Source organism: Amblyraja radiata, chromosome 11, assembly GCF_010909765.2.
Source record: "Amblyraja radiata isolate CabotCenter1 chromosome 11, sAmbRad1.1.pri, whole genome shotgun sequence".
Classification (NCBI taxonomy): domain Eukaryota; kingdom Metazoa; phylum Chordata; class Chondrichthyes; order Rajiformes; family Rajidae; genus Amblyraja; species Amblyraja radiata.
The window spans coordinates 21,414,225-21,438,339 of record NC_045966.1 but is presented as its reverse complement, the minus strand read 5'-3'; the positions used below and the strand labels follow the sequence as shown (position 1 = coordinate 21,438,339).

General features: G+C 39.6%; 1 protein-coding gene across 2 annotated transcripts in view; it reads left to right on the top strand.

Annotated features, from left to right (window-relative positions):
• The window catches only part of unc5a (unc-5 netrin receptor A), a 423,148-nt gene that overhangs the window by 343,218 nt on the left and 55,815 nt on the right, over nt 1-24,115 (top strand). For both annotated transcript variants that reach the window (XM_033029473.1, XM_033029472.1), the window contains 4 exons: nt 5,493-5,681; nt 8,735-9,031; nt 17,547-17,634; nt 20,311-20,479. In XM_033029473.1, coding sequence (XP_032885364.1) covers nt 5,493-5,681; nt 8,735-9,031; nt 17,547-17,634; nt 20,311-20,479 — 743 coding nt within the window. The remainder of the gene's footprint in view (nt 1-5,492; nt 5,682-8,734; nt 9,032-17,546; nt 17,635-20,310; nt 20,480-24,115) is intronic.

Below are 24,115 nucleotides of genomic sequence, written 5' to 3'. Positions count from 1 at the left end.
TAGTTCAAAATAAAATCAGAACATTCAGGAAATCTTCACTAGGTCAGGTCGCATCTGTGGCAAAATAAACTACAGTTAATATTTCAGGCCACTGAGTCAGGGGGAGAAAGAGAGAGAGAGAGATACAACACAGAAACACATAATTTGCAGAGACTGTTCCCTCCGCAACTCCCTAATTAACTCATCCCTTCCCACTCAAACCACCCTCCCCAGGTACCTTCCCTTGCAACCACAGAAGATGCTACACCTGTAGCTATACCTCCTCCTTGACTCTGTCCAGGGACCCCGACAGTCCTTTCAGGTTAGGCATAGGTTCACTTGCACCTCCTCCAACCTCATCTACTGTTTCTGTTGTTCAAGATGTCGACTCTTATACATCGGCGAGACCAATCGCAGACAGGGCGATCATTTCGCGGAACACGTTCGCTCAGCCCATATGAACCAAACTAATCACCCGGTTGGTGGACACTTTAATTTTCCTTCCCATTCCTACACAGACCTTTCTGTCCTCGGTCTCCTCCATTGTCAGAGTGAGGTTAAACGCAAATTGGAGGAACAGCATCTCATATTTCACTTGGGCAGCTTACAGCCCAGTGGTATGAAAATTGATTTCTCTCACTTCAGGTAGCCCAAACATTCCCTCTCTCTCTATCCCTCCCCCACCCAAGTCGCACTAGCTTCTCTTTTTCACCCTACAAACAGCTTACAATGGCCTGTTTCCTTTATCATTGTTACTTTTTTCATTCATTGTTCTTTATCTCTCCACATCACCGTCTATATCTTTCGTTTCCCTTATCCCTAACCAGTCTGAATGAAAAAGGGTCTCGACCCGAAACATTACCCATTCTTTCTCTCCAGAGATGCTGCCTGTCCCGCTGAGGTGCTCCAGCTTTTTGTGTCTCTCTTTGGTTTAAACCAGCATCTGCAGTTCCTTCTTACACATCATTTGGCTCACTCTGACCTTCAACTACCCTTTTAAAGTAATCCTATATTAATCCCACATTTTTATTCTTTCCATATGCTCATGACCCCCCCCCCCCCCCCCCCCCCCCCCCCCCACTCCCCAGATTGTACCACTTTCTACACATTTAGGGCAATTTACACTATCTCTTTAATCTGTCAACCCGCATGTCCATGCCTACCTTTTTGCCCATAAGCAATTATTCCCATTTACCTGCATTAGGACAGTACCTGTCCATTCCTTTCCTTTTTTAGTATCTGTCTAAGTGCCTCCAAACAAACTAAACATAATAATTAGAAAGATTTAACATTTTGGGCAAAGGACACAAAAATAAATATAAAGAAAAATAATTTTCCTCAGAGTATGGTTTTGACTCAGAACTGAGTGAAGGAAGGGTGATGGAAACAGAATCTCATGAGAGGAAATAGTTTGCAAAATTACGTGGAAGAACTGAGGAATGGGATTGCTGAGATTACAGGACTGTTTGGTACACTTTTGTTACTTTGTCGGCACCAGAAACGTGGCGATTCTTGTGTACTGCCTAGGTGAGGTCTGCTGTATAATTTTACCGGGTCATATGCAAAATAAAGCATCTCATTGTACCGAGGTACATGTGACAATAAAGTATCATTGAATCATTGAAAATTAAGAGATTGCATTAAGAACAAATAGTGTTCTGATTCATAGCGTTACTGTGATTCTATTTGCTTGGTAGGCTCCCTATCTCCTATATATGTAGGCAGCTTCCTACTGCACCTTGTCTATCAAGGTCTTCAGTCATATTTGAAAGTAAGAGTCCTTCCTCTTGCCTGTATAGTGCCATCATTGCACAGCTGCCAAGATCCCCAGAATGGTTCCCATTGGCTGTTGCAAAACCTGCACCTCAGAGAGCTATTAATAACCTTTTGATTAATATATTCAACGCATGTCAATGAAGAAATCTCAACACTGTCTATTAATAATCAATTTAATAATCTAGAGGATTGTCCGTATTGAACTTAACATGCATGTCCATTAGCAGTCATCAATCATTGTGAGCTAAGACTCCCAGCATCTGTCTCCCAGATGTAATTAAATAGACTTCATCTTCACCAAATGAAATGTTCACCAGTACTAAACAGTTGCCTTTTGTGGTGATGAGAAAATGAATGGACATGCTAATGACTTTTCTCATTTGTCAATATAATTTCATATTAGTCATTAAGCGCTATCGTATTGTTTCTTTAAAAAGGGTGCAAATTGAATGTTTTAATTGACATGTTAATGGATTTTGTGACTATATTTTACTAGTAGTGTACAGCAAATGTTATACCATAAAATTCAAATCATTACTTTGTAAAGACAAAATTAAATCCTCTTTTCCAGTTACTTTACTTGAAAGGTCAAATAGTTTGAATACTGAAATAATTCCTGCCTTAAAAATCTAGGTGCCTTAGTTTCTTCCCATGTTAACATATTTACATTATTGAAGGAAAGAAAAGTATGCTAGGAAATGTAATCATCAAGTCAAGAGAGTTTATTGTCATATGTCCCAGATAGGACAATGAAATTCTTGCTTGCTGCAGCACAACAGAATATAGTAAGCATAAATACATAGTGCTGTCGTTATTTAAATCCAGAGATAATGGTGTTGACATGATATTTTTTTCCTAATGGTGTCATGCATGGACTATGAGATGCTTTTAACATAAGATCAGTGACCAGCTCAATATTCAGCTCATTGACATGAACACTGTTGAAATTGGATGCTTATCCCAGATAATGTTGACCTTCTTGTATCTTGTTGCGATTGTAATCATACAGTTGAGTGGTGAGGATTTTAATCACACTCCTGATGTTTAATCAGCTTTACTAGTGTGTCTCCATATTTGAAAATCATACGAGGCAGCATCTGAGCAAATCAACATTGCATGGCACCTGAACTTTCATTATCCTTTCAAGAATGAGGAGTTAAACCTACACATCATGGCTTTAGTAAAATGTTGATATTGCTCATCCTCCCTTACTCTGTACTCCACTGTACAGTAATGTAATGAGTTCTTATCTTCTGGACAAAATTACATTTCCAAATCACTGGTAGATATCCTATGATGTTATGGAGGATCTCTGAAAGAGGAATTCAAGATCATGCTAACATCCACGACAAATTTCACCCTAATTGTGTTTTAGTTCCGCAGGGCATACTTTGGAATATGAATTTTAAGAAGAAATAAGAGGTCATATATAACACATCACAATATCAAGCCATCCCAGGGCATTGGCAAATCAATATCTAATTTACACATAAATGTTCAAAAGTAGCAATGATATACTGTACATGACCATTTTTATTAAACAGTGCTCTGAAAGAAAATAGAGCATAGAAACCTAGAGCTACACAGCACGGAAACAAGTCCTTCAGCCAAACTTGATCATCCTGACCAAGTTGTATCACCGAGCCAGTTCTACTGGCTCATATCCTTCTAAACCTTTCCTTTCCTTATACTTGTCCAATTATTTTTTTAAATGTTGCGATTATATCCAGCACTCGAGTAGTTAGTTATGATGTATATCAACCCCTGCCTCAGCAAGGACTTGGAGTCGTTGCAATTCACCTACCGTCACAATAGTTTGACGTGATCTTACTTGTTTTCAACTTTGCACAAGTCCACTTGGACAACAAGAACACTTCCGTTCATCGACTGTTAGCCAAGTATATTTTGCAACATACGAGGAAATTGATTTGCCATACAGTCTGGAGCTCTGACAGCCAGAGGGATTTGGGAAAGGTAACAGAATGTTATTGTTTGTTGCTATGGAAATTATATACAAGAAAGAGATTATCTTTAATTATATGAGAGTGCTCTTGAAACCACATTGGAATACTATGCATATATTGGTCTCCTGACACATGTAAGGATACTAATAGGTTGGATGCAAGTTTATCTGACTAATACCTGGAATGGCGTGAGAAGGTGGGTGTAAGTTACGAGGATAGTTTGCATAGGTTGGTGGAATTTAGAATCATCTTGGAATATTTTTAAGGCAGAAGTAGATTTGAATTTAATAAAATAGACGCAAAATGATGGAGTAACTCAGCGGGACAGGCAGCATCTCTGGATAGAAAGAATGGGTGACGTTTCAGGTCGAGTCCCTTCTTCAGACTGTCAGGGGAGAGGGAGACACAGCAATAAGGACAGGCAGGGTGTGGAAATGGGACATCAAAAGGGATGCAGATCAAGGAAAATGTAGAATACATCATTATTAGCTGGGAGTATGTGACAACAAAGCAAACATAGATAAAATGTAATCGGAGACAGTCAGACTTGTCGGAGAACTGGGAAGGGGGAGGGATGGAGGTAGCCAGAAAGCAAGGTTTACATGAAGTTTGAGAAGTCAATATTCATACCGCTGGGGTGTAAGCTGCCCAAGCAAAATATGAGGTGCTGTACCTCCAATTTGCACTGGGCCTTACTCTGACAATGGAGGAGGCCCAGGACAAAAAGATTGGTGTGGGAATAGGAGGGGGAGTTAAAGTGTTTAGCAAACGGCAGATCAGGTAGGTTTAGGCGGACTGAGGGAGGTGTTCAGCGAAATGATCGCCAAGCCTGCACTTGGTCTCGCCGATATATAAGAGCAATATACATGGAAATTAATAAACTGGGGGATGGATAGTAATGCTAAATTGAGAGTGCAATCAGATTAGTCATAATCTTATTCCAGGGCAGAGCAAGGTTGAGTGGCCTGTATAATATATTCATATTAGTTTGTCAGTAAAAGAGACCGTCTTTGCTGGCGTGCAACAAGACCTTGATAATAGTCAGGCATGGGATGATGAGAGGCAAATAACGTTTGCAATGTACAAAGGTCAAGCAATGACCATTTCCATCTGGAAGGACACAAGCAATATATGCATGAGAACACATAATTTCACCTCATAAATTGCAAACAATGACCTACATTGGGTCAAACTGTCATAGGTTAATCGTACCTTGCAATTCCAGCTCACATGCTCTCCAATTTCTTCCCCAATGACTCAACATGTTCACATAAAGAGTGAGTGGCGCATTTAGAATACTTCTCATTTCTAATGAGTATAATGTCTTTCTCTTCAGGTAGTCAGTGCATAATCTGATGTTAACTAATTGGAATTTGATGATCTATTTGTATCAGTATCAGTGTGACACCATTAAAATTTACATGTTCGAATTTAAATCCATAATGAGAAGACTATTATTTCTGAAAATTACTTCCTTCAACTAAATAGCTAACATTATCAACATCTTTAGAGATAATCATTTTTATTCTATTTTTAAATGTTACTTTATGTCAAATAAAGTGCACTTGGGGATTCGGTAGACTGCAGCTCATTTAGCTTAATATAGGATTGCACATAACAATGATCTAAGATATCCTGAGGTCACAAGCAACTTAAATTCTAATTTTTTGCATTGGTTAACTTTGATTTTGAAATCTCGATATAATGAATAGACAATTATTTCTTATTTTTTATATGTTTTCAGGGACTGTTCAAATATGTTTTGTTTTCCAGCTTCCACAGTGCCGGCTGAAGTTGCTCTGTACACTGGCGTTGCTGCAGTAGCTGTATGCCTCACATTACTGCTCGTTATAGTGATACTTGTCTATCGAAAGAAACAGCAAGACTTTGATTCCGATGTCGCTGACTCTTCCATTTTAACAACAGGATTTCAGCCTGTGAACATTAAAACACCTAAGCAAGGTTGGTGCTTCAGATTTCTCCCAGTGAATTCATTCTGGGGGGAAAAAATGATTTTAATGTCAAGAAAATAGAAGTAAGCAAAACATAAAATTGGGTCAAAGACAAGTATTAAAGAATCAATTCAATAAACAATATTTCATATAAGTACTCACGCGCACTGCATAGAACTTCCTTATGCTTTTCGTGTACAGTGTATCATTTAACTGGCAAGGTCTATTAAAACCAGAATTTGAATATTTCAGAATACTCTCCACAATAACAATTTGGCATTTTTATTCATTCCAGGCTCTGGGCATCAATAACAAGAGCAGCATTTATTGTCCATCTCTAATTGACTTCAGGATTGTATTTTTCAACCTAGATGTGCTCTAAATAGTTGCCACCTTATTCAGGTGTTAAAATTAGGAGGTTTGCAATCATATATTACTATAGAGAGATCTAGATGTATATATGCATAGTCCTTTGAAAGTGGTAATGAAGTATAATTGGGTTTCCTAGTCATGTAAAAAGTAAAAAGTTATGATGACATTTTATAACAGAGTATTGTCTCCAAAACTGGTAATCATATTTTAAGAAAGGTGCAATAGTTTTAGAGAATGTTCAGAGAGATTTGTTGAAATTATTTCACAGAATAGTTTTTATTTCACCTGGCATTATTCTCAGTTGTCAAGAAGGAACTGCAGATGCTGGGAAATCGAAGGTAGACAAAAGTGCTGGAGAAACTCAGCGGGTGCAGCAGCATCTATGGAGCGAAGGAAGTAGGCAACGTTTCCGGCCGAAACCCTTCTTCAGACTGATGCAGGGTGGGGGGGGGGGGGGGGGGGGGGGAGAAGAAAGGAAGAGGTGGAGCCAGAGGGCTGGGGGAGAGCTGAGAAGGGCAGGAGACAGCAAGGGCTACCGGAAATTGGAGAAGTCAATGTTCAAGCCCCTGGGGTGCAGACTGCCCAAGCGGAATATGAGGTGCTGCTCCTCCAATTTCTGGTGGTGCTCACTCTGGCCATAGAGGAGGCCCAAGACAGAAAGGTTGGATTCGGAATGGGAGGGGGAATTGAAATGCTGAGCCACAGGGAGATCAGGTTGGTTAATGCAGAGGTGTTCGGCTAAACGATCGCCAAGCCTACGCTTGGTCTCATCGATGTAGATCATCTGACATCTAGAGCAGCGGATGCAATAGATGAAGTTTGAGGAGGTGCAGGTGAACCTCTGTCGCACCTGGAATGACTGCTTGGGTCCTTGAATAGAGTCGAGGGGTCAGGTAAAGCGACAAGTGTAGCATCTCCTGCGGTTGCATGGGAAAGTGCCGGGGAGGGAGTGATGCGGGTGGGAAGGGAAGAATTGATCAGGGAGTTATGGAGGGAACCATCTTTGTGGAAAACGGACAGGGGGGGAGATGGGAAGATGTAGCGAGTGGTGGGGTCACATTGAAGGTGGCAAAAATGACGGAGGACTATTTGTTGTATGTGACGGCTAGTGGGGTGGAAGGTGAGGACTCGGGGGACTCTGCCCTTGTTCTGAATGGGGGGATGGGAAGAGAGAGCAGTGTTGCGGGGTATTGAAGAGACGCTGGTGAGAGCCTCATCTATAGTAGGGGAGGGGAATCCCTGTTCCCTGAAGAATGAGGACATTTCCGATGCCCTGGTGTGGAACACCTCATCCTGGGAGCAGATGCGGCATAGACAGAGGCATTGGGAGTAGGGGATGGAGTGCTTACAGGAAGCAGGGTGGAAAGAAGTGTAGTCTAGATAGCCATGGGAGTAAGTGGGTTTATAGTGGATGCCGGTCAGAGGTCTATCACCTGCGATGGAGATAATGAGGTCAAGAAATGGTAGGGAAGTGTCGGAAATGGTCCAGGTGTATTTGAGTGCCGGATGGAAGTTAGTGTAGTAGGTAGTAGGCTTGTGAACAGTAAACTTGGAGCTTATTTCAGATTAATATGAGATGAGGCATTTTGGGAAAACAAACTAGAGCAGGACTCAAACAGTAAATGGTAGGGACCTGGGCAGTTTAGTGGAACTGAGGAACTTTAGGATGCAGGTACATATTTCTATGAAGGTGACAACAGGTAGACAATGTGGTGCAGAAGGCACCTTGCTTGCTTGCCTTCATCAATCAGGGTATTGAGTTGAGGAGTAGAGTCATCATTTTATAGCTCTACATGGAGTATTGTGTATAGTTCTGATCATCTTGCTATATAGGGGAGGAAGATATAAAATAGATTAAACAAGGATGTTATTGGATATGGGGCGTTTGGATAGGTTAGGACTTTTTTCTCTGGAGCCTAGGAGGCTGAGGCCTGATCTTATAGAGGCACATAAAACCACGAGGGGCCTAGATAAGGTAACAAGCCATATTTTCCCGATGGTAGAGGAGTCTAAAACTAGAGGGCACAAGTTTAAGGTGAGAGGATTTTTTTCTTAAAGGGACCTGAGGGGCATACACCAGGCTGTGCATAAAGGGAAGAAGCTGCCAGAAGATGTGGTTAAGGTGGGTACAATTACAGTAATAATATTTAAAATACACTTGGACAGGTGGATAGGAAAGGTTCAGTGGCATATGGACCAGACACAGGCAAATCAATTAGCTAGGTTATGCCCCTGTCCCACTTAGGAAACCTGAATGGAAACGTATGGAGACTTTGTGCCCACCCAAGGTTTCCGTGCGGTTGCAGGTGGTTGCTGGAGGTTGCAGGTAGTGGAAGTAGGTAGGGAGACTGACAAAAAACCTCCAGGAACCTCTGGGAACCGCACAGAAACCTTGGGTGGGGCGCAAAGTCTCCAGAGGTTTCCGTTCAGGTTTTCTAAGTGGGGCAGGGGCATTAGGCAACTTGGTAGTCACGGATGAGATGGGACAAAGGGGCTGCTTCTGTGCTGTATTGCTGTCTGACTCTGTGAATAATCATGCTCATACTTACTAAATCTTTAAAATATGAATCAAGATATGTGTTGAGATATTTCTGAGCGCACGCTATATTGTACTGATGTGAAAGCAATGATTAGTAATCCTTGAAATGCAGAATATTTTTCACAGTGGCTTGTCTGTTTTCATTCTGATAGATAACTCCCATTTGCTTACAATCCAGCCTGACCTCACAAGCACATCAACATACCAAGGCTCCTTCCCTTCACGGCAGGATGTTTCAGACAAGATTCCAATGACTAACTCCCCACTTCTGGACCCACTTGCAAGTGAAAGACATGCGATACGTAATGGTACAGCTTTTTCCGACACTTCCACCTTTATGGCAAGGCTTTCGATGCAAACAAGCACCAAGTCATTATTAAGGGATGCTTCAAATACAGCATTTGGAACATTTAATTTTTTAGGTGGTCGTCTAACCATTCCCAGCAGAGGTAAGTGAGATGTCAATAAGCAGCAAATAGTCACAAGTTGTATCATTTGTGAGAAATAATTTGGCATATAACCCCTGCATCGTGAAACATCAACACACAACACGTTTATAATGGCCACATGGCCGCCCGCCACATGTTTGCAGGTGGTTGCCGGGTCATCACTTTCATGGTCGTGAGGGGTTCTGGGAACTAGTCGCACCTCATTATGGTCGCCGAAGATTTTTTAACATGTTGAAAGATTAGCGGCAACCAGAATGAAGCCGCCATGGAGAGTAGCGAGAATTCTCGTGCCGTAAGTGGGTCGACAGGAGGTCCAAGTGGGTTGCCAGGTGGTCGAAGGTTCTCGTAGGTTGTAGCCAGTGCTGACCAGTGAATTTCATTAGCTCATTGGGAAAAAAAAAACGTAAGCAGTAGTTTTCAGAACCAAGGATAACTGACCGGTAATGTTAAATATCCGCCGAGCTTCACAGCCGTGTATCTCTGGCTTCTTAAAAGTTGTCTCCACATCTTCTCCCCATCCTACCCCCTTCTCCCCCCTCTTCCCTCCCCCCCCCTCTTTTAAAGGACTTACCATACACTGTGCTTTAGCCTTCTTAATTACAGCGCCAACCTACCTGTACATCACGGTGTGTGTCTGTATCACCTTGGCTTTGCACCGTGTGAATTTTACTCAGACAACGCTCCCCCCACTTGCCCTATCCCCTGCCTGCATAACGGGCGGGTGAAGGAAGCGATGTGTGTGTGTGTGTGTGTTCCACTCTGACACTCGCCGTTCCAGTTGACAGTTGCCGGCAGTCGCCTGAAAAATCGCCTAAGTGGGACAGGCCCATGACAAAGTTGGTTAGTTTCAAAACTATTCCATATTACAACTACTGAAACATTTTAGAACTACTATTCACAGGAAAAATACAGTATGTGATTATATATTAATTGAACAAAAAAAATCTCTAATTTACTATCAGTTGACATCATTTGTTTTGAGAAAAGCACGATTAAGATTGGCAACCAATTTATCTTTCAATGAAAGATTGGTATGGAGGGCAATTTATTAATCGGCATTAGTCTTCTGGTTCGTCACCTTGAATCCTACAACATGAATGCATAACGGGTGTGGAGATCTAATACTACTCTTTTATAGGCCTAGTAACCTGTGGAATCGTCGATACACGGAAATGCAAATGCTGGTTTACAAAAAAACACACAAAATACTGGAGTAAATTAGCAGATCAGGTGGCATGTCTGGAGAACCTGGATAGGTGACTTTTCGGGTTGGGACCCTCTTCAGACTGATTATAAGGGGAAGATAGAAAGCTGGAAGAGAGTAGGGACCAGCCTAGCAAATATAAATATTGAGATAGGCAGTTGGTGGGTAGGTAATAGGTTGAGATAAAAAATCCTTCACATATTACCTGCCAGGCTTTGTCCTGCCCCTCCGCTCTTCCAGCTTTATTTCTCCCTCCTCTCCAATCACTCTGAAGAAGGGTCCTGACCCGAAACATTACCTATCTATCCACGTTCTCCAGAGATGCTGCCTGACCTGCCGAGGTACTCAAGCACTCTGTCTTTTAACCTGTGGAATTGGTTGCTTTTCCCCCTAATTTTGATTGGATTTGATGTGTAGAAAATTAACTGCACAAGTTCCTTGAAAAGAATTAAAGTGACCTTAATCACACAAGTCACACAAGAGATCAGTGTGCAAAATTAGAGCACAAGGTATTGGGGGTAGTGTATTGACATGGATAGAGCACTGATTGGCAGACGGGAAGCAAAGAGTAGAAATTAACGGGTCCTTTTCAGAATCACAGGCCGCGACTAGTGGGGTGCCGCAAGGCTCGGTGCTGGGACTCCAGTTATTTACAATGTATATTAATGATTTAGACAAGGGAATTAAATGTAACATCTCCAAGTTTGCAGATGACACAAAGCTGGGTGGCAGTGTGAGCTGCGAGGAGGATGCAGAGTGACTTGGATAGGTTGGGTGAGTGAGCAGATGCATGGCAGATGCAGTATGATGTGGATCAATGTGAGGTTATCCACTTTGGTGGCCAGAACAAAAAGGCTGATTATTATCTGAATGGTGTTAGATTAGGAAAAGGGGAGGTGCAACGAGACCTGGGTATCCTTGTACATCAGTCACTGAAAGTAAGCATGCAGGTACAGCATGCGGTGAAGAAAGCAAATGGCATGTTGGCCTTCATAGCGAAAGGATTTGAGTATAGGAGCAAGGAGGTCCTACAGCAGTTGTACAAGGCCCCGGTGAGACCACACCTGGAGTATTGTGTGCAGTTTTGGTCTCCTTATTTGAGGAAGGACATTTGTGCTATCGAGGGAGTGCAGCTTAGGTTCACCATGTTAATTCCTGGGATGGTGGGACTGACATATGATGAAAGAATGGGTCGACTGGACTTATATTCACTCAAATTTAGAAGGATGAGAGGAAAATTCATGGAAAATATAAAATTCTTAAGGGATTGGACAGGCTGGATGCAGGAAATATGTTCCTGATTTTGGGGGAGTCCAGAACCCGGGGTCACAGTTTACGAATAAAGGGTAGGCCATTTAGGACTGAGATTAGGAAAAACGTTTTCACGCAGAGAGTTGTGAATCTGTGGCATTCTCTGCCACAGAAGGCAGTGGAGGCCAATTCACTGGATGTAATCAAGAGAGAGTTAGATATACTCATAGGGCTAACGGAATCAAGCGATATGGAGAGAAAGCAGGAACGGCAACTGATTTTGGATGATCAGCTATGATCATATTGAATGATGGTGCTGGCATACTCCTGCAGGATAGTGCTCTCCTGATGGAGGTCGCAGGCTAGTCTACAACCATTGGTGGGCATATCTCCCCAATGGATTTTCCTGCAGAACAGTATTCTAACTGCGATAGCAAGAAGTATATTTGGTTTATAAAATTACATTGATTCGGCCTGAAAGGTTAATAGACGTGCTTTTCTCGGCTGTATTAAACATGCCCCAAACTAATCCCACCAATTTCTTATTTGCTTTTTCTTCATTACATTGAAATAATGCATTCCGTTTGCAATGCTCGTATTCTCAATTCGATTGTTTTACTTTTTACGGAGACGAATAAAGCCACCAAAAAACAACTGATGACCTCCAAAATACCAAATGGTACAATCAATACTTTCACAGATTAGCACTAATCTTTCCATTACGGCAAGCAAAACACTATTTCTCCAACTGAAGAGTTAGCAAGGAGATGAGAAAGAATGTCTTTAGTCAGAGGGTGGTGAATCTGTAGAATTCATTGCCACAGAAGGCTGTGGAGGCCGTCAATGGATATTTGCAAGGCGGAGACTGAGAGATTCTTGATTAGTAAGGATGCCGGGGGTAATGGTGAGAAGGCAGGAGAATGGAGTTAAAAGGGAAAGGTAGATCAGCCATGATAGAATGGCAGAGCAGACCTGATGGCCTAATTCTGCTCCTAGAACCTATGAACTTACAAACTGCCATTTATGTCTGGCAGATTTTTAAAAAGAGGTTCAGAGTAAATGTTGACATCAGTTATATGAACCATGTTTAATTCATACCATTACATTTTGATTTACCTCAAAAAAATAATAGTTAAAATATTATGATGTCTGCCAGCTTACTTATATGGTTTCATCACTCTTCTAAGCAAACAAATAATATAAACTAAATTAAAATACTGCATTCAATGTTCAATAGGATCCCCAAGGCACCCTTCTGTCATCAAATAACATATAGCACACAATAAATACCTGGGTGTAAAGACAGCCTCACTTGAGGAGCAAGCAGTCAGGTGAGATCAAGCAATCCCCTATGTGGCCCACTGCCTAGAACAATCAATGACTACCTAGGCAGCCCAACAGGGAAGTTTCCTTCATTACTCCAACCGGCTCTGTCCAAGGTGCCCATAGATCAGGTGCATGAGACTTCTTAGCAGTTTTGGTAGAGGGCCTGCTGTTATGACTGAAATTGAGCTACGAGGCCACTACCAAATCAGTTATCATTCGTGTGTACATTTTTGTCTTCTTTGAACACATAGACAGCCTTTTTTAAACTAATTTTGTCACAAAAAGCAAATGAAATGAATTAAAGTATGTTTTAACATTACAATTGCAACTTTTAAGATTTGGTGAGTTATTTTCACTATTCTGATATGCTACCATTTGTAAAGTGAGTTTAAAGTCTTTATGAAAAATAGAAGTCAAATTTTTGTGTAAAGGATTGTAAGTAATATATGGCATGAAAGATGGCCTTCGTTAGATATATTGATATTTCTTGGTGTTCGAAACTATTGTTTTAAGTTATGTGTTTTACACCTGTTGTCGAAAATAATAGCGATTCCATTAAATTTAATTAAAGGCACTTAATTTCCTTATGCAAGCAAAGTGATATATTGGGATTATAGTCTTAGTTATGATCATTGTAAAAATCAAATCAGAGCAGTTTAATTTTCCTTTAACATTATTTATGGTCATTAATTTTATTGGTTTAAGCATTTTATGAGACATTTGGTTGTTGTTATATTGACATGAAATAATCCCGTACAAATCTTTTTGCACTTTAAATGACAAGTTCAAACTTTCCTGAATATTAATAATAATTATACTTGCATTCACCAATTCTGCTAAGGATTTGTGTTTTAACATTAGTGCTTGAACAACTAAACTAGCAATGTGGATCAGTGTGAAACACTCCAAAAAGGTATTAATTTCTGTGAAGCAAAAATGTAAATAATTTTGATTGAACTCAGCCAGCAATGTAGAAAGGATTCATGTCATGAAAGATGGCCTTTATTAAATATATTGATATTTCTTGGCCTTCAAAGCTATTGTGTTATGTGTTTAAAACAGGGCTCCTCATTTTTCTTTAGAAAATTGATAATGTTGAAAGTGGAGTGGAAAATCAATCTATCATCAAATATATGAATATAAACTGACTTTAAGGGATCCAGAAGTGACATAGTGTTGTAACTGATGAGAACAATTGGAAGGAAATGTAATGAGCGTTATGCATATGGATTTTCCTAAGGTGCTTGATATGTGCACCAGAAGAAACCTGTTAATTAAACCAGGGCAAGCAGTGCTAAAGGAAGTGTAACAGCACAGATGGGAATGTGGTTAAATGTCAGAAAATGGAGCAAAGTGACTAATGGGAGCTTATTTTAGGATGGAGAGAATTACCAATGGCTGCAGTTGGAATATTACTTCCATGTTTCAGGTGTTTAATGTAAGGAAGACTGCAATGGTTAGAGAAGAGATGCATAAGAGACCAGTTAGGATGACTTTAGGAGTGATGACTTTATTTTAATCTGGAAAATCAAGACGAGATTAGATTAATTTAAAAGTGCAAGGTAAGTATTAAATAATTTATTGAATTCATTGGCCCTAGTTACATGTTACAAGGAAACCTTCCCCAGTCTGAAGAAGGGCCCCAACCCAAAACGTCACCTATCCATGTTCTCTAGGGATGCTGCCTGACCCACTAAGTTACTCCAGCACTTTGTTTCTTTGGCTGAAGTTACATGCTTTGTTTTCAATCTTTTGAGTATTGTGTATGTCAGTCCTGATTACCTTTGTAATCTTTTTTACAATTTTTAATATTTTGAAGGATTTTTAATAGCTTTCAAATATTTCTAAATGTCAGAGACATTTTGACTTTTTTGAAAGGTTAGAGTTAGCCAAGTCACAGCCATCGCATTGTTATTTGTTAACATTATTATCATTTCAACACAACACGTTGGTGTATGTGCATTTTGTGCTATAGCTCCAAGTGAAAATAATTCTATGTGCAAGGTCTGATTGTCTTGCAGGATTCACAAAGGCACATTACAGCATGTTGATAATTAGAAGGTGATCTGCAAAAAGTAAACTGGGATGTTTTGTATATCCCCGGTGAGGCTCGGTGTTTGAACCCTAAAGTAAATTCTGAGTAATAAGTGACGAAATATTGGGCACAGAAGGAAATTCCTAGTCTAGTGTGAGCCTATTTTACATCTGCTGAGAGAATGGAGCGGCTGGGCTTGTATACTCTGTAGTTTAGAAAGATGAGAGGGGATCTTATTGAAACATATAAGATTATTAAGGGTTTGGACACGCAAGAGTCAGGAAACATGTTCCCGATGTTGGGGGAGTCCTGAACGAGAGGCCACAGTTTAAGGGGTAAGCCATTTAGAATGGAGACAAGGAAACACTTTTTCTCACAGAGAGTTGTGAGTCTGTGGAATTCTCTGCCTCAGAGGGTGGTGGAGGCCGGTTCTCTGGATACTTTCAAGAGAGAGCCAGATAGGGCTCTTAAAGATAGCAGAGTCAGGGGATATAGGGAGAAGGCAGGAACGGGGTACTGATTGGGGATGATCAGTCATGATCACATTGAATGGCGGTGCCGGCTCGAAGGGCCGAATGGCCTACTCCTGCACCTATTGTCTATTGTCTATCTCTTGTGAAAAATGATTTAACACTCAGTCTATGAATGTTGTCATTAGGATAAAGAAGCATATATTAAGTACTATTGTTCAAAATTCTGAGATCTTTGCTAAGATAATTCAGGATCAGCTATAAGATAAGACATATGTCAATTGAGCCTAATCTGCCATTCAATCATGGCTGATCAATTTTCCTCCCTCAATACCATAATTCCTTCCTGCCTTCTCCCCATAACCTTCAACACCCTCCCTAACTATTATATCATTTTGTAAGAAAATAACCATAAAAGATCGTATGAATACGATTTAAACAATGGTAGACTTTTTCATGTGAAGAAATATTATTTAATGCTATACTCCACCAAAAATATTGAGAATCCAACAATACCTTATCATCTCTAGGTTATCACTCCTCTTGTCTGACATAATTAGTGGATAACCAATAATCTCTTCCAATAATCAAATTTAAAATTGGAGCTTTGGATTAGTGCAAGTCGGTACATGATGGATGATGTGTGCTTGGTGGCCTGAATCTGTGCTGAATGATTCTAGGTCTGAATTGCTTGACATGGATCCATCTCCATCTGACTGGTCAGCTATATTTTGCACCCTGCACATTTTACATTTAATTCAGTGAATCCATCAGAGGGGTATCATTATTTTGCAATTGTGATGAAAGGTTCAGAACAGCACTTTTATATAGAGCCTTGCTGGAGCATGGTGTGTGTTGCTAAGGCGGATAGCTGCATTCGTCAAAAGAATAACAGATAAATGTCACAGCAAAGTTGTGGTAGCAAACTTGCAGCAAACAATCAGGGTTTTGTTCCAGATGAAATGTTTCCTTTTATACTGTGAACATCTCTGGCTCTGTAACTTTTGTTCTGTGCATTATGTGATTACATGCAAGGCATCCAGAATATCTTAGCTTTAAGGAATCCAACCAGACAGTAATTGTGAAGAGCTCCCTGGTATTGCCAGATCTTGTAAATGTGAAATGTGCTTGAGAGGCAAAAATAAATAGACATTGTTGACTTGAATAATGTAAAATGACCTGTAGGTTAAGTGATGTAGCAGATAGTTCTTGCTGTTTGCTGGAACAGCACTGTTGCAGAAAAGACCCAAGAAGGTGATTATCTGACTGCAAATTACATCTGTTCCTGTTGAAGAGGTCTGGGTGTCTGGAAAACTTGCAGATGCTGCAAATCTAAAATAAAATGTATAATCCTCCCATTAGTTAATAGCAGATAGGCTGTAATGTTTAAGGAATGACAGATATTGAGTGGTTATTTCTACAATTTGTGTTGTGAAGTAGAATATTATATCAAGGAGAAGCTTGGTACTACAATTACAAAGCATTTCTGGCTGTGCATTGTACTCCCAAAATGTTCTGCTTGAAGTTGCCATCATCTGGATGAGTAGATCAGGAATTTGCATTGGGCTTTGTTTTCATCTGCCTAGTCCTGTGTTCTCAAGGACAGAGGCAACAAACTTTGCACCCAGCTGATTCCATGTAGACATCACCATAAGAAGTAATCAACATCAGTCGAGGCAGGCTAGAATTGGTTTAAATCACAGATGAAAACAGCATAATTTAAAAGGTCACTAACCATATAAAAGCCGATTGGAAGGCTGGGACAATGGCAAATTCAAATTTATAGCATTTTACATTTGAGCCATTTAAATTGTTGAAGGTACAATACCCTTCTTCAACTCCCCATCCAATTACTCTACAAAATTACTGTTGTCTGTAGATGAAATCCTGAGCCAAAACATTGGATGTCTCATTCTCCATTGCTTTCTGTTTTCCACAACTATATGCCACTCAAGATGAGTTGTACACATTACCTGAATGTTGTAGTTTTGTCAACTTTAGCAACCAACAGAGATTCAATCAGCCAGAGGGAAAGAATATAGAGAAATCCAAATCGTATTCAATGCCAACTCATAACGAAGCTGCTTAGAAAAGTCATTAACTGAAAGGCAGATTTTCTCTGCAAAGTGAAGGGAGCAGTGGGAAGGTAGTTGATGTCTACAAAATAATGCATGCATTTTGTTTTTGAGATGATAACAATCAAACTCTTGACTTCTGTTTCTTTTATAGGTATAAGCTTACTCATTCCACCAGAAGCCATTCCTCGAGGGAAGATTTATGAACTCTATTTAACTGTCCACAAAAAGGAGGATGTGAGGTACGTTGCGACTTCAATATCTAATCGTATTGTAATATTTTTTTTTTACTATTGTGACCTTTTGCAACCATTTAAAATTAATAGTTATTATTATTGTTCTGACCCTGGGTAGATAAATTCTCACATTGAGTAATAATTCCAATAAGGTACAATACAATACAATACCGTTTATTGTCATTTGAACCTCAAATGAAGTTCAAACAAAATTTAGTTTCTGCAGTCATGCAACAAGTAACAAGAGTTACAAAACATAATTTTACTGGTACAGTTTGCAGAGCAATAGTAATTATATAGTGTTTTTTAATGAATTTATATGTGTATGCTTAGTTTAACTTTAGAGATACAGCACGGAAACAGGCCCTTCAGCCCACCGGGTCCGCACTGACCAGCGATCCCCGCACATTAACACTATCCTACACCCACTAGGAACAATTTTTACATTTACCAAGCCAATGAACCTACAAACCTGTACATCTTTGGAATATGGGAGGAAACCCACGCAGGTCATGGGGAGAACGTACAAACTTCATACAGACAGCAACCATGATCGAACCTGAGTCTCCGGCGCTGCATTCGCTGTAGGGCAGCAACTCTACCGCTGCGCTACCGTAACTGCCCTGTATGCTGTACTGGCAAGCCAGCAGAATTGCCCTTGAGAAGATAGTGGCGAGCTAGTCTCCTCAACTGTTGCAGTATTTTTGATTATGTTACTCCACAGAATTGTTGGGTAGGATGTTCTAGGATTTAGACCCTAGAATATAATGTTATACCAATATATGCCCATGTCAGAATGGTGTATAGAAAAATAGGTGCAGGAGTAGGCCATTCGGCCCTTCGAGCCTGCACCGCCATTCGATATGATCATGGCTGATCATCCAACTCAGTATCCCATCAAAGGGATCAGTACCCCCTGATCCCTTTAGCCACAGGGCCACATCTAACTCCCTCTTAAATATAGCCAATGAACTGGCCTCAATTACCTTCTGTGGCAGAGAATTCCACAGATTCACCACTCTCTATGTAAAAAATGATTTTCTCATCTCGGTCCTAAAAGACTTCCCTCTTATCCTTAAACTGTGACCCCTAGTTCTGGACTTCCCCAACATCGGGAATAAGCTTCCTGCATCTAGCCTGTCCAACCTCTTAAGAATTTTGTAAGTTTCTATAAGATCCCCCCTCAATCCTCTGAATTCCAACGTGTACAAGCCGAGTCTATCCAGTCTTTATACTATAGACTATAGACGATAAGATCCCCTATAACATAGGGGATCTTATTGTGGTAATATTTCCATGCACCTGCTGTTCATTTACTATTGGGTGGTATAGCTAATGGGTTTGGAAGTGCTTTATAGGTGAATGAGACATGTGATTGCAGTGTTCATCATAGTTGGTCCACAGAAGATGTAACATAAGTAAATGCTCAGAATAATGAATATGGAACCAAACCATATCCTGCACTCCGTACCTTCCCTTTTGCTCCACCTATTGTACTTGAGTTTGGCCTGTTTATGACTAATATTAACTGATCTTATTGGATTGCATGCAAAACAAAGCTTTTCACTGCACCTTGGTACATGTGACAATAAACCTAACATAACATGATATTAACATTTTTAATAATACAAATGAATGTTTTATTTACATGAATTGTTATCGGTCATAAATTTGTATTTATTTAGTAAGATCTTCTGAGAGTTAGCATGGCAATTGCCCGATACTCAGTAAGTGTCAAACTCGAGCTGTATCAGATTCACATCCACAGAGATATTGCTCTATTTCTTATTAGGATCTGGTCAAAATCTGAATCAGGGGGATAATATAATGTCTGTGTAAACTGTAAATGGATGTTTACACAAGCACTCCTTATAGCTCGCAAATATCAAGATATAATTTGTCTTGAGAATGTCAATCCCAGTTTACCCATTTAATTGGAGGTGTCCTTGTTAGTTCCATTTGTGTGTGCTTTTTTTCTGAAACAATTTCCTCAGAATTTTACTTGAATCTCCTCAACATAGCACTTTCAATATTATCAAGCTGCGAGAAAATTTGGCAAATTGCCTAGATAATTGGAGGGACACTTGCATTGGTTCCTTCTGTTGTCAAACCTTCCATGCACATGTCAACAATCTAAAGCAGAGGCAAGTTTACAATAATTACCAATTACAAAGTAGTATTTTAGATTTACACAAAAACAAAATAATAGTTATCTTCAAAGATTTCTATATATATCGCAATAAACTCCTCATAGAGTAAAACCATTGTATTTTTTTTTACCTTTTAAAGAGAAAGCAAACCTTCATGTTTTGACACAATATGCTGTAGTAACTCAGCAGGTCAGGCACTTATCTCTAGAGAAAAGGAACAGGTGATGTTTTGGGTCAGGACCCTTCTTCAGACTGGGAGTCTGACACATGTCTGAAGAAAGGTCTCGACCGGTGACGTCACTTATTCATTTTTCTCCAGAGGTGCTGCCTGACCCATTGAGTTACTGTGTCTGTCTGCAGTGTAAATCTGCATCTGTACTTCCTTCCTACACATTTATGTCATGGTTTTGTTAAAATCTATTTCAATTGGAATTGTATGATGAATTGTAACAAACATAGATGATAATGAATACATGTTCTGGACTGTTTATTCTGCATTGCTCATTAATTTTTTAACATTTTGATAATTGAGGTTACCTCTAGCAGGGAGTCAGACCCTGCTCAGTCCAGTTGTCAGCTGTGGGCCTCCAGGTGTCCTACTAACTGGGCCAGTCATCCTGAGCATTCAGCATTGTGCGGAAGGAAATCTGGAGAACTGGTCCATAAAGCTGAAGAAACAATCGCCCCAAGGAAACTGGGAGGTAAAACAAAAGTGATTTGCCTTCTTTACGAACAGATGCAATCTTGTATGAAATGGTTTTGCCGACAATAATTGTCATTGCCAAAATAATGTTCTTAGAAAAGAAATGTCTCAGTAATCTACAAATTCTCCATGGTCAATTGATGGACGCATAGGATTTTGTGACTATATAAGCTGGGAATGGAATTGAAAGTAAGACTTCAGAAATTTGAATGATCTAATGGTAAAATGCTGGCGAGGATTTAACAGCGATTGAATGGAAAATATCAGCGTAACAATTTGCATTGAAATAGAAAAGTACGTCCAAAAATATGACATTAAGAAATAAAGATTGCATTCAAAAAATGTCTTTGTAATGCTATATTCTTATTTTGGTGATTGCACAAGTTATTATTGTATAATGTGAGGCTTGCTTATACTTCAGAATGTAGGTAATATTTATATCCTGAAAGTTATTTCCCTGATGGCATTTGGAGGCACAGTAATCACATAATGAGAGACTGAGTCAGACATAGAGCAAACTGGCGAACTGTAGCAAAGTCACTTCCCTGAAGAACATTAGCTGGATTTTTATGAGAATCTAGCAACCTTAATGGTCATCTATTCCAACAGGAATAATCAGTGGGAATTATGATACTTAGCTGGGTCACAGGATGCTTGTTATACAATAGGCTTCTATTTCTGTTCGTTTAAATAAACACCAGTCTGCAGACTGAAGAACTTATAATTAGGGCAGATGCATGAACCATTTATTTTCAAGTGGATGACCTGAAAAATAATTTGGAAGCCATTGATCTTGTCTATAAATGACCTGATTATTGAATTCATATTCCATCAGTGTGGGCCATTTAAATGACTCATTTAGTAATATTTACTAATATTTTGACTGATTCTAAGTTTTCTTTCTTTTTTCAGCGTTTAATGTAGGAAAATGTCTCCAAAATGACACAGTTTAATGTAAAAAGGAATAAATTATTGTTGACATTTATAATGTGGGCATGCATTTAGTGCAATGCCAAAGCAAAATGCAGTGGTGGTTGAGAATCTGGAATAAAATGGAATTACAGGAAAGTCTAATGGGGCTGGTGGCATTTTTTGAGAGATTAAAAAAAGGTAGGCCAGACCTTATGACCCTGGGGTCACCAGAAGTGGTGTGTACAGCAGGAAGCCATGGCTTTCTGGTCTGGAACATCCTGAATCCAATCAGCTAGGTCCGGATACTGGCAGAGCATCCAGCAATCCAGTAAGAACATTAATTCCCCAAAACTCTCCCAAAGGCTTTGCCAGCAGGCTCATTTTCCAGTTAGAAAAGCAATGAGTGTTGGGTTTTTTTTGTTGCTCATAAAATATTTTTGGCATCCAGAAACATGTACAAACCATTAAAACAGATGAAAATCATTTGAAAATAAAAAAAATAAAAGAAGCATTTAAATCATTTATAAATGAGAACGGATAAACTAACGAGAGAATAAATCTTTACAATAAAAAAGTAATGTAGCCTTTGCCAGGCCAACAATCCCACTGGAGTCGATGGGGACTCAGATTCTGTTTCTGGTCTAAGTAGACACACAATCCAAGAGGAGATTCCCAGGTGGAATGAATCATGAAAACATAGTTCTTACAGCACAGAAGGTGGCCATTCAGGTGTAGAGTGAATACCATATAAAGTAACCCTTTCAGTTTCATTCCCCAGTAGAAATGTGGGGAATCTAACTATAACTGGGCTCTGCAATCTGGCGGGTCAGGCAGCATCTACTGCCTGACCCGCTGAGTTACTCCAGCACTTTGTGTCTATCTTCAGTATAAACTAGTATCTGCAGTTCCTTCCTACACATTTTGTCTGCAATCTGGCAGTAGGTTTGATTATTCTATTTTTGACTTATTATCATGTACGTGGTCAAATGGTGATGCTTTTGGTTAGATCATTGGAATTGGCCAGAGAGCTTGAGGCCAGAATTAATATGTCGGGTTAATGACCTATTATTGTTCGTACAATGGAGATTCTAATTTGCTGACGCTGGAATCTTGAGCAAAAACTAAAATTCTGGGAGAACTCAGCGGGTCCGGCAGTGTCAGTAGAGAAAATAAACATATGACGTTTCGGGTCATGACCCATCTTCAGACTCATTTGTAGTCTGACCAAATCACTTAATGAAGAGAATAATTTGTACAATGCTGTTTTATAAAGTCACAAGAACATTCTCCAGAGAAATTCATGCGATTAGAGTTTATATTTAACAATCTACTCCCTAAATTTATATTAATTTTTTATGGTATCTTTTTCATTGTTATTCTCTACAACAGAAGCACAGAAAGGATATTCTGATTGATAGAAAATCGAGGGGGAGAAACTCAACTCAAGTCAGGTCAAGTCAAGAGTTTATTGTCATGTGTCCCAGATAGGACAATTAAATTCTTGCTTTGCTTCAACACAACAGGATATTGTAGTCATAAATACAGATCAGATCAGTGTGTCCATATACCATAGAATATATATATATCTGTACACACATCAATAAACAGATGAAGTGCAATAGGCTGTTATAGTTCAGAGTTTGTTTGAAGTGTTTAATAGTCTGATGGCTGTGGGGAAGAAGTTGTTCCTGAACCTGGATGTTCCAGATTTCAGGTTCCTGTACCTTCTACCTGATGGCAGCGGAGAGATGAGTGTGTGGCCAGGATGGTGTGGGTCCTTGACTGAAACTAGATCTTTGAAAATATTCTGTGCAACTAACTTTCCATTACAAATTTGCTGTCACTTGAGCTTGTTAATAAGGGTTTCCAAGAAAGATGTGTCTGTTTTCCATTAGGAGATATGAAGATAGGACATATCTCAACGGTTGAACTGGATTTAATTAAAGAACAGCACAATTAAATCCTAAGCAATGTATCTGTTTAATATGCGTTTGCTGTAATTGTTATCTTAACTGGTTCATTGTTGTCTTTGATAGAAAAGCTCTCACTTTGAACACAAACGCCATTGAAGACTAAATACCCAAACCACTAATTATCATTAGTTTTCAAATTGTTGGCTGCACAGTGCTCACTGTGTCTTTAATTAGCGTGGGAGCAACTTCAGGGCAGGGAAATAATTGAAAAATCCCATTGAGACGTTCAACTGTGTATTTCATGCTTCTGTGGAAAACTATTTTTGAATGTTGAAATTAATTGTTGCAAGTTCAAACACCCAACAATTGAAACTTTCAAAAGAAGATTGCAGATGCTGGAAATCTGAGATAAAAAATGAAAATGCTGAAAACACTCAGGTATGAAAGCATCTGTGAAGGATTGACTTCCTCAGGTCAAGGACCCTTCATCAAAGCTGGTATTTGCGAGGGGCTTGTGTAACTGTGATTGATTCACTGATCAAGAGATAGACCTTATGATGATAGAAGAAGAAAGTGGATCTTGCAGCAAAAGTGCTGAAAGTGAAATTAAAGATTCAATTCCGATGAAGCGTTCTGGGCCTGGAAATGTCTACTGTTTCTCTTTCCACATATACTGCCTGACCTGCTCAATGTTTCCAACATTTTCTGTTTATATAAACTAAGAAATTATTACTTCAAATATAAAATGTGCTGGTTTAAATCGATGATAATCTGAAGAAGGGCCTTGAACCGAAACATCATCCATACCT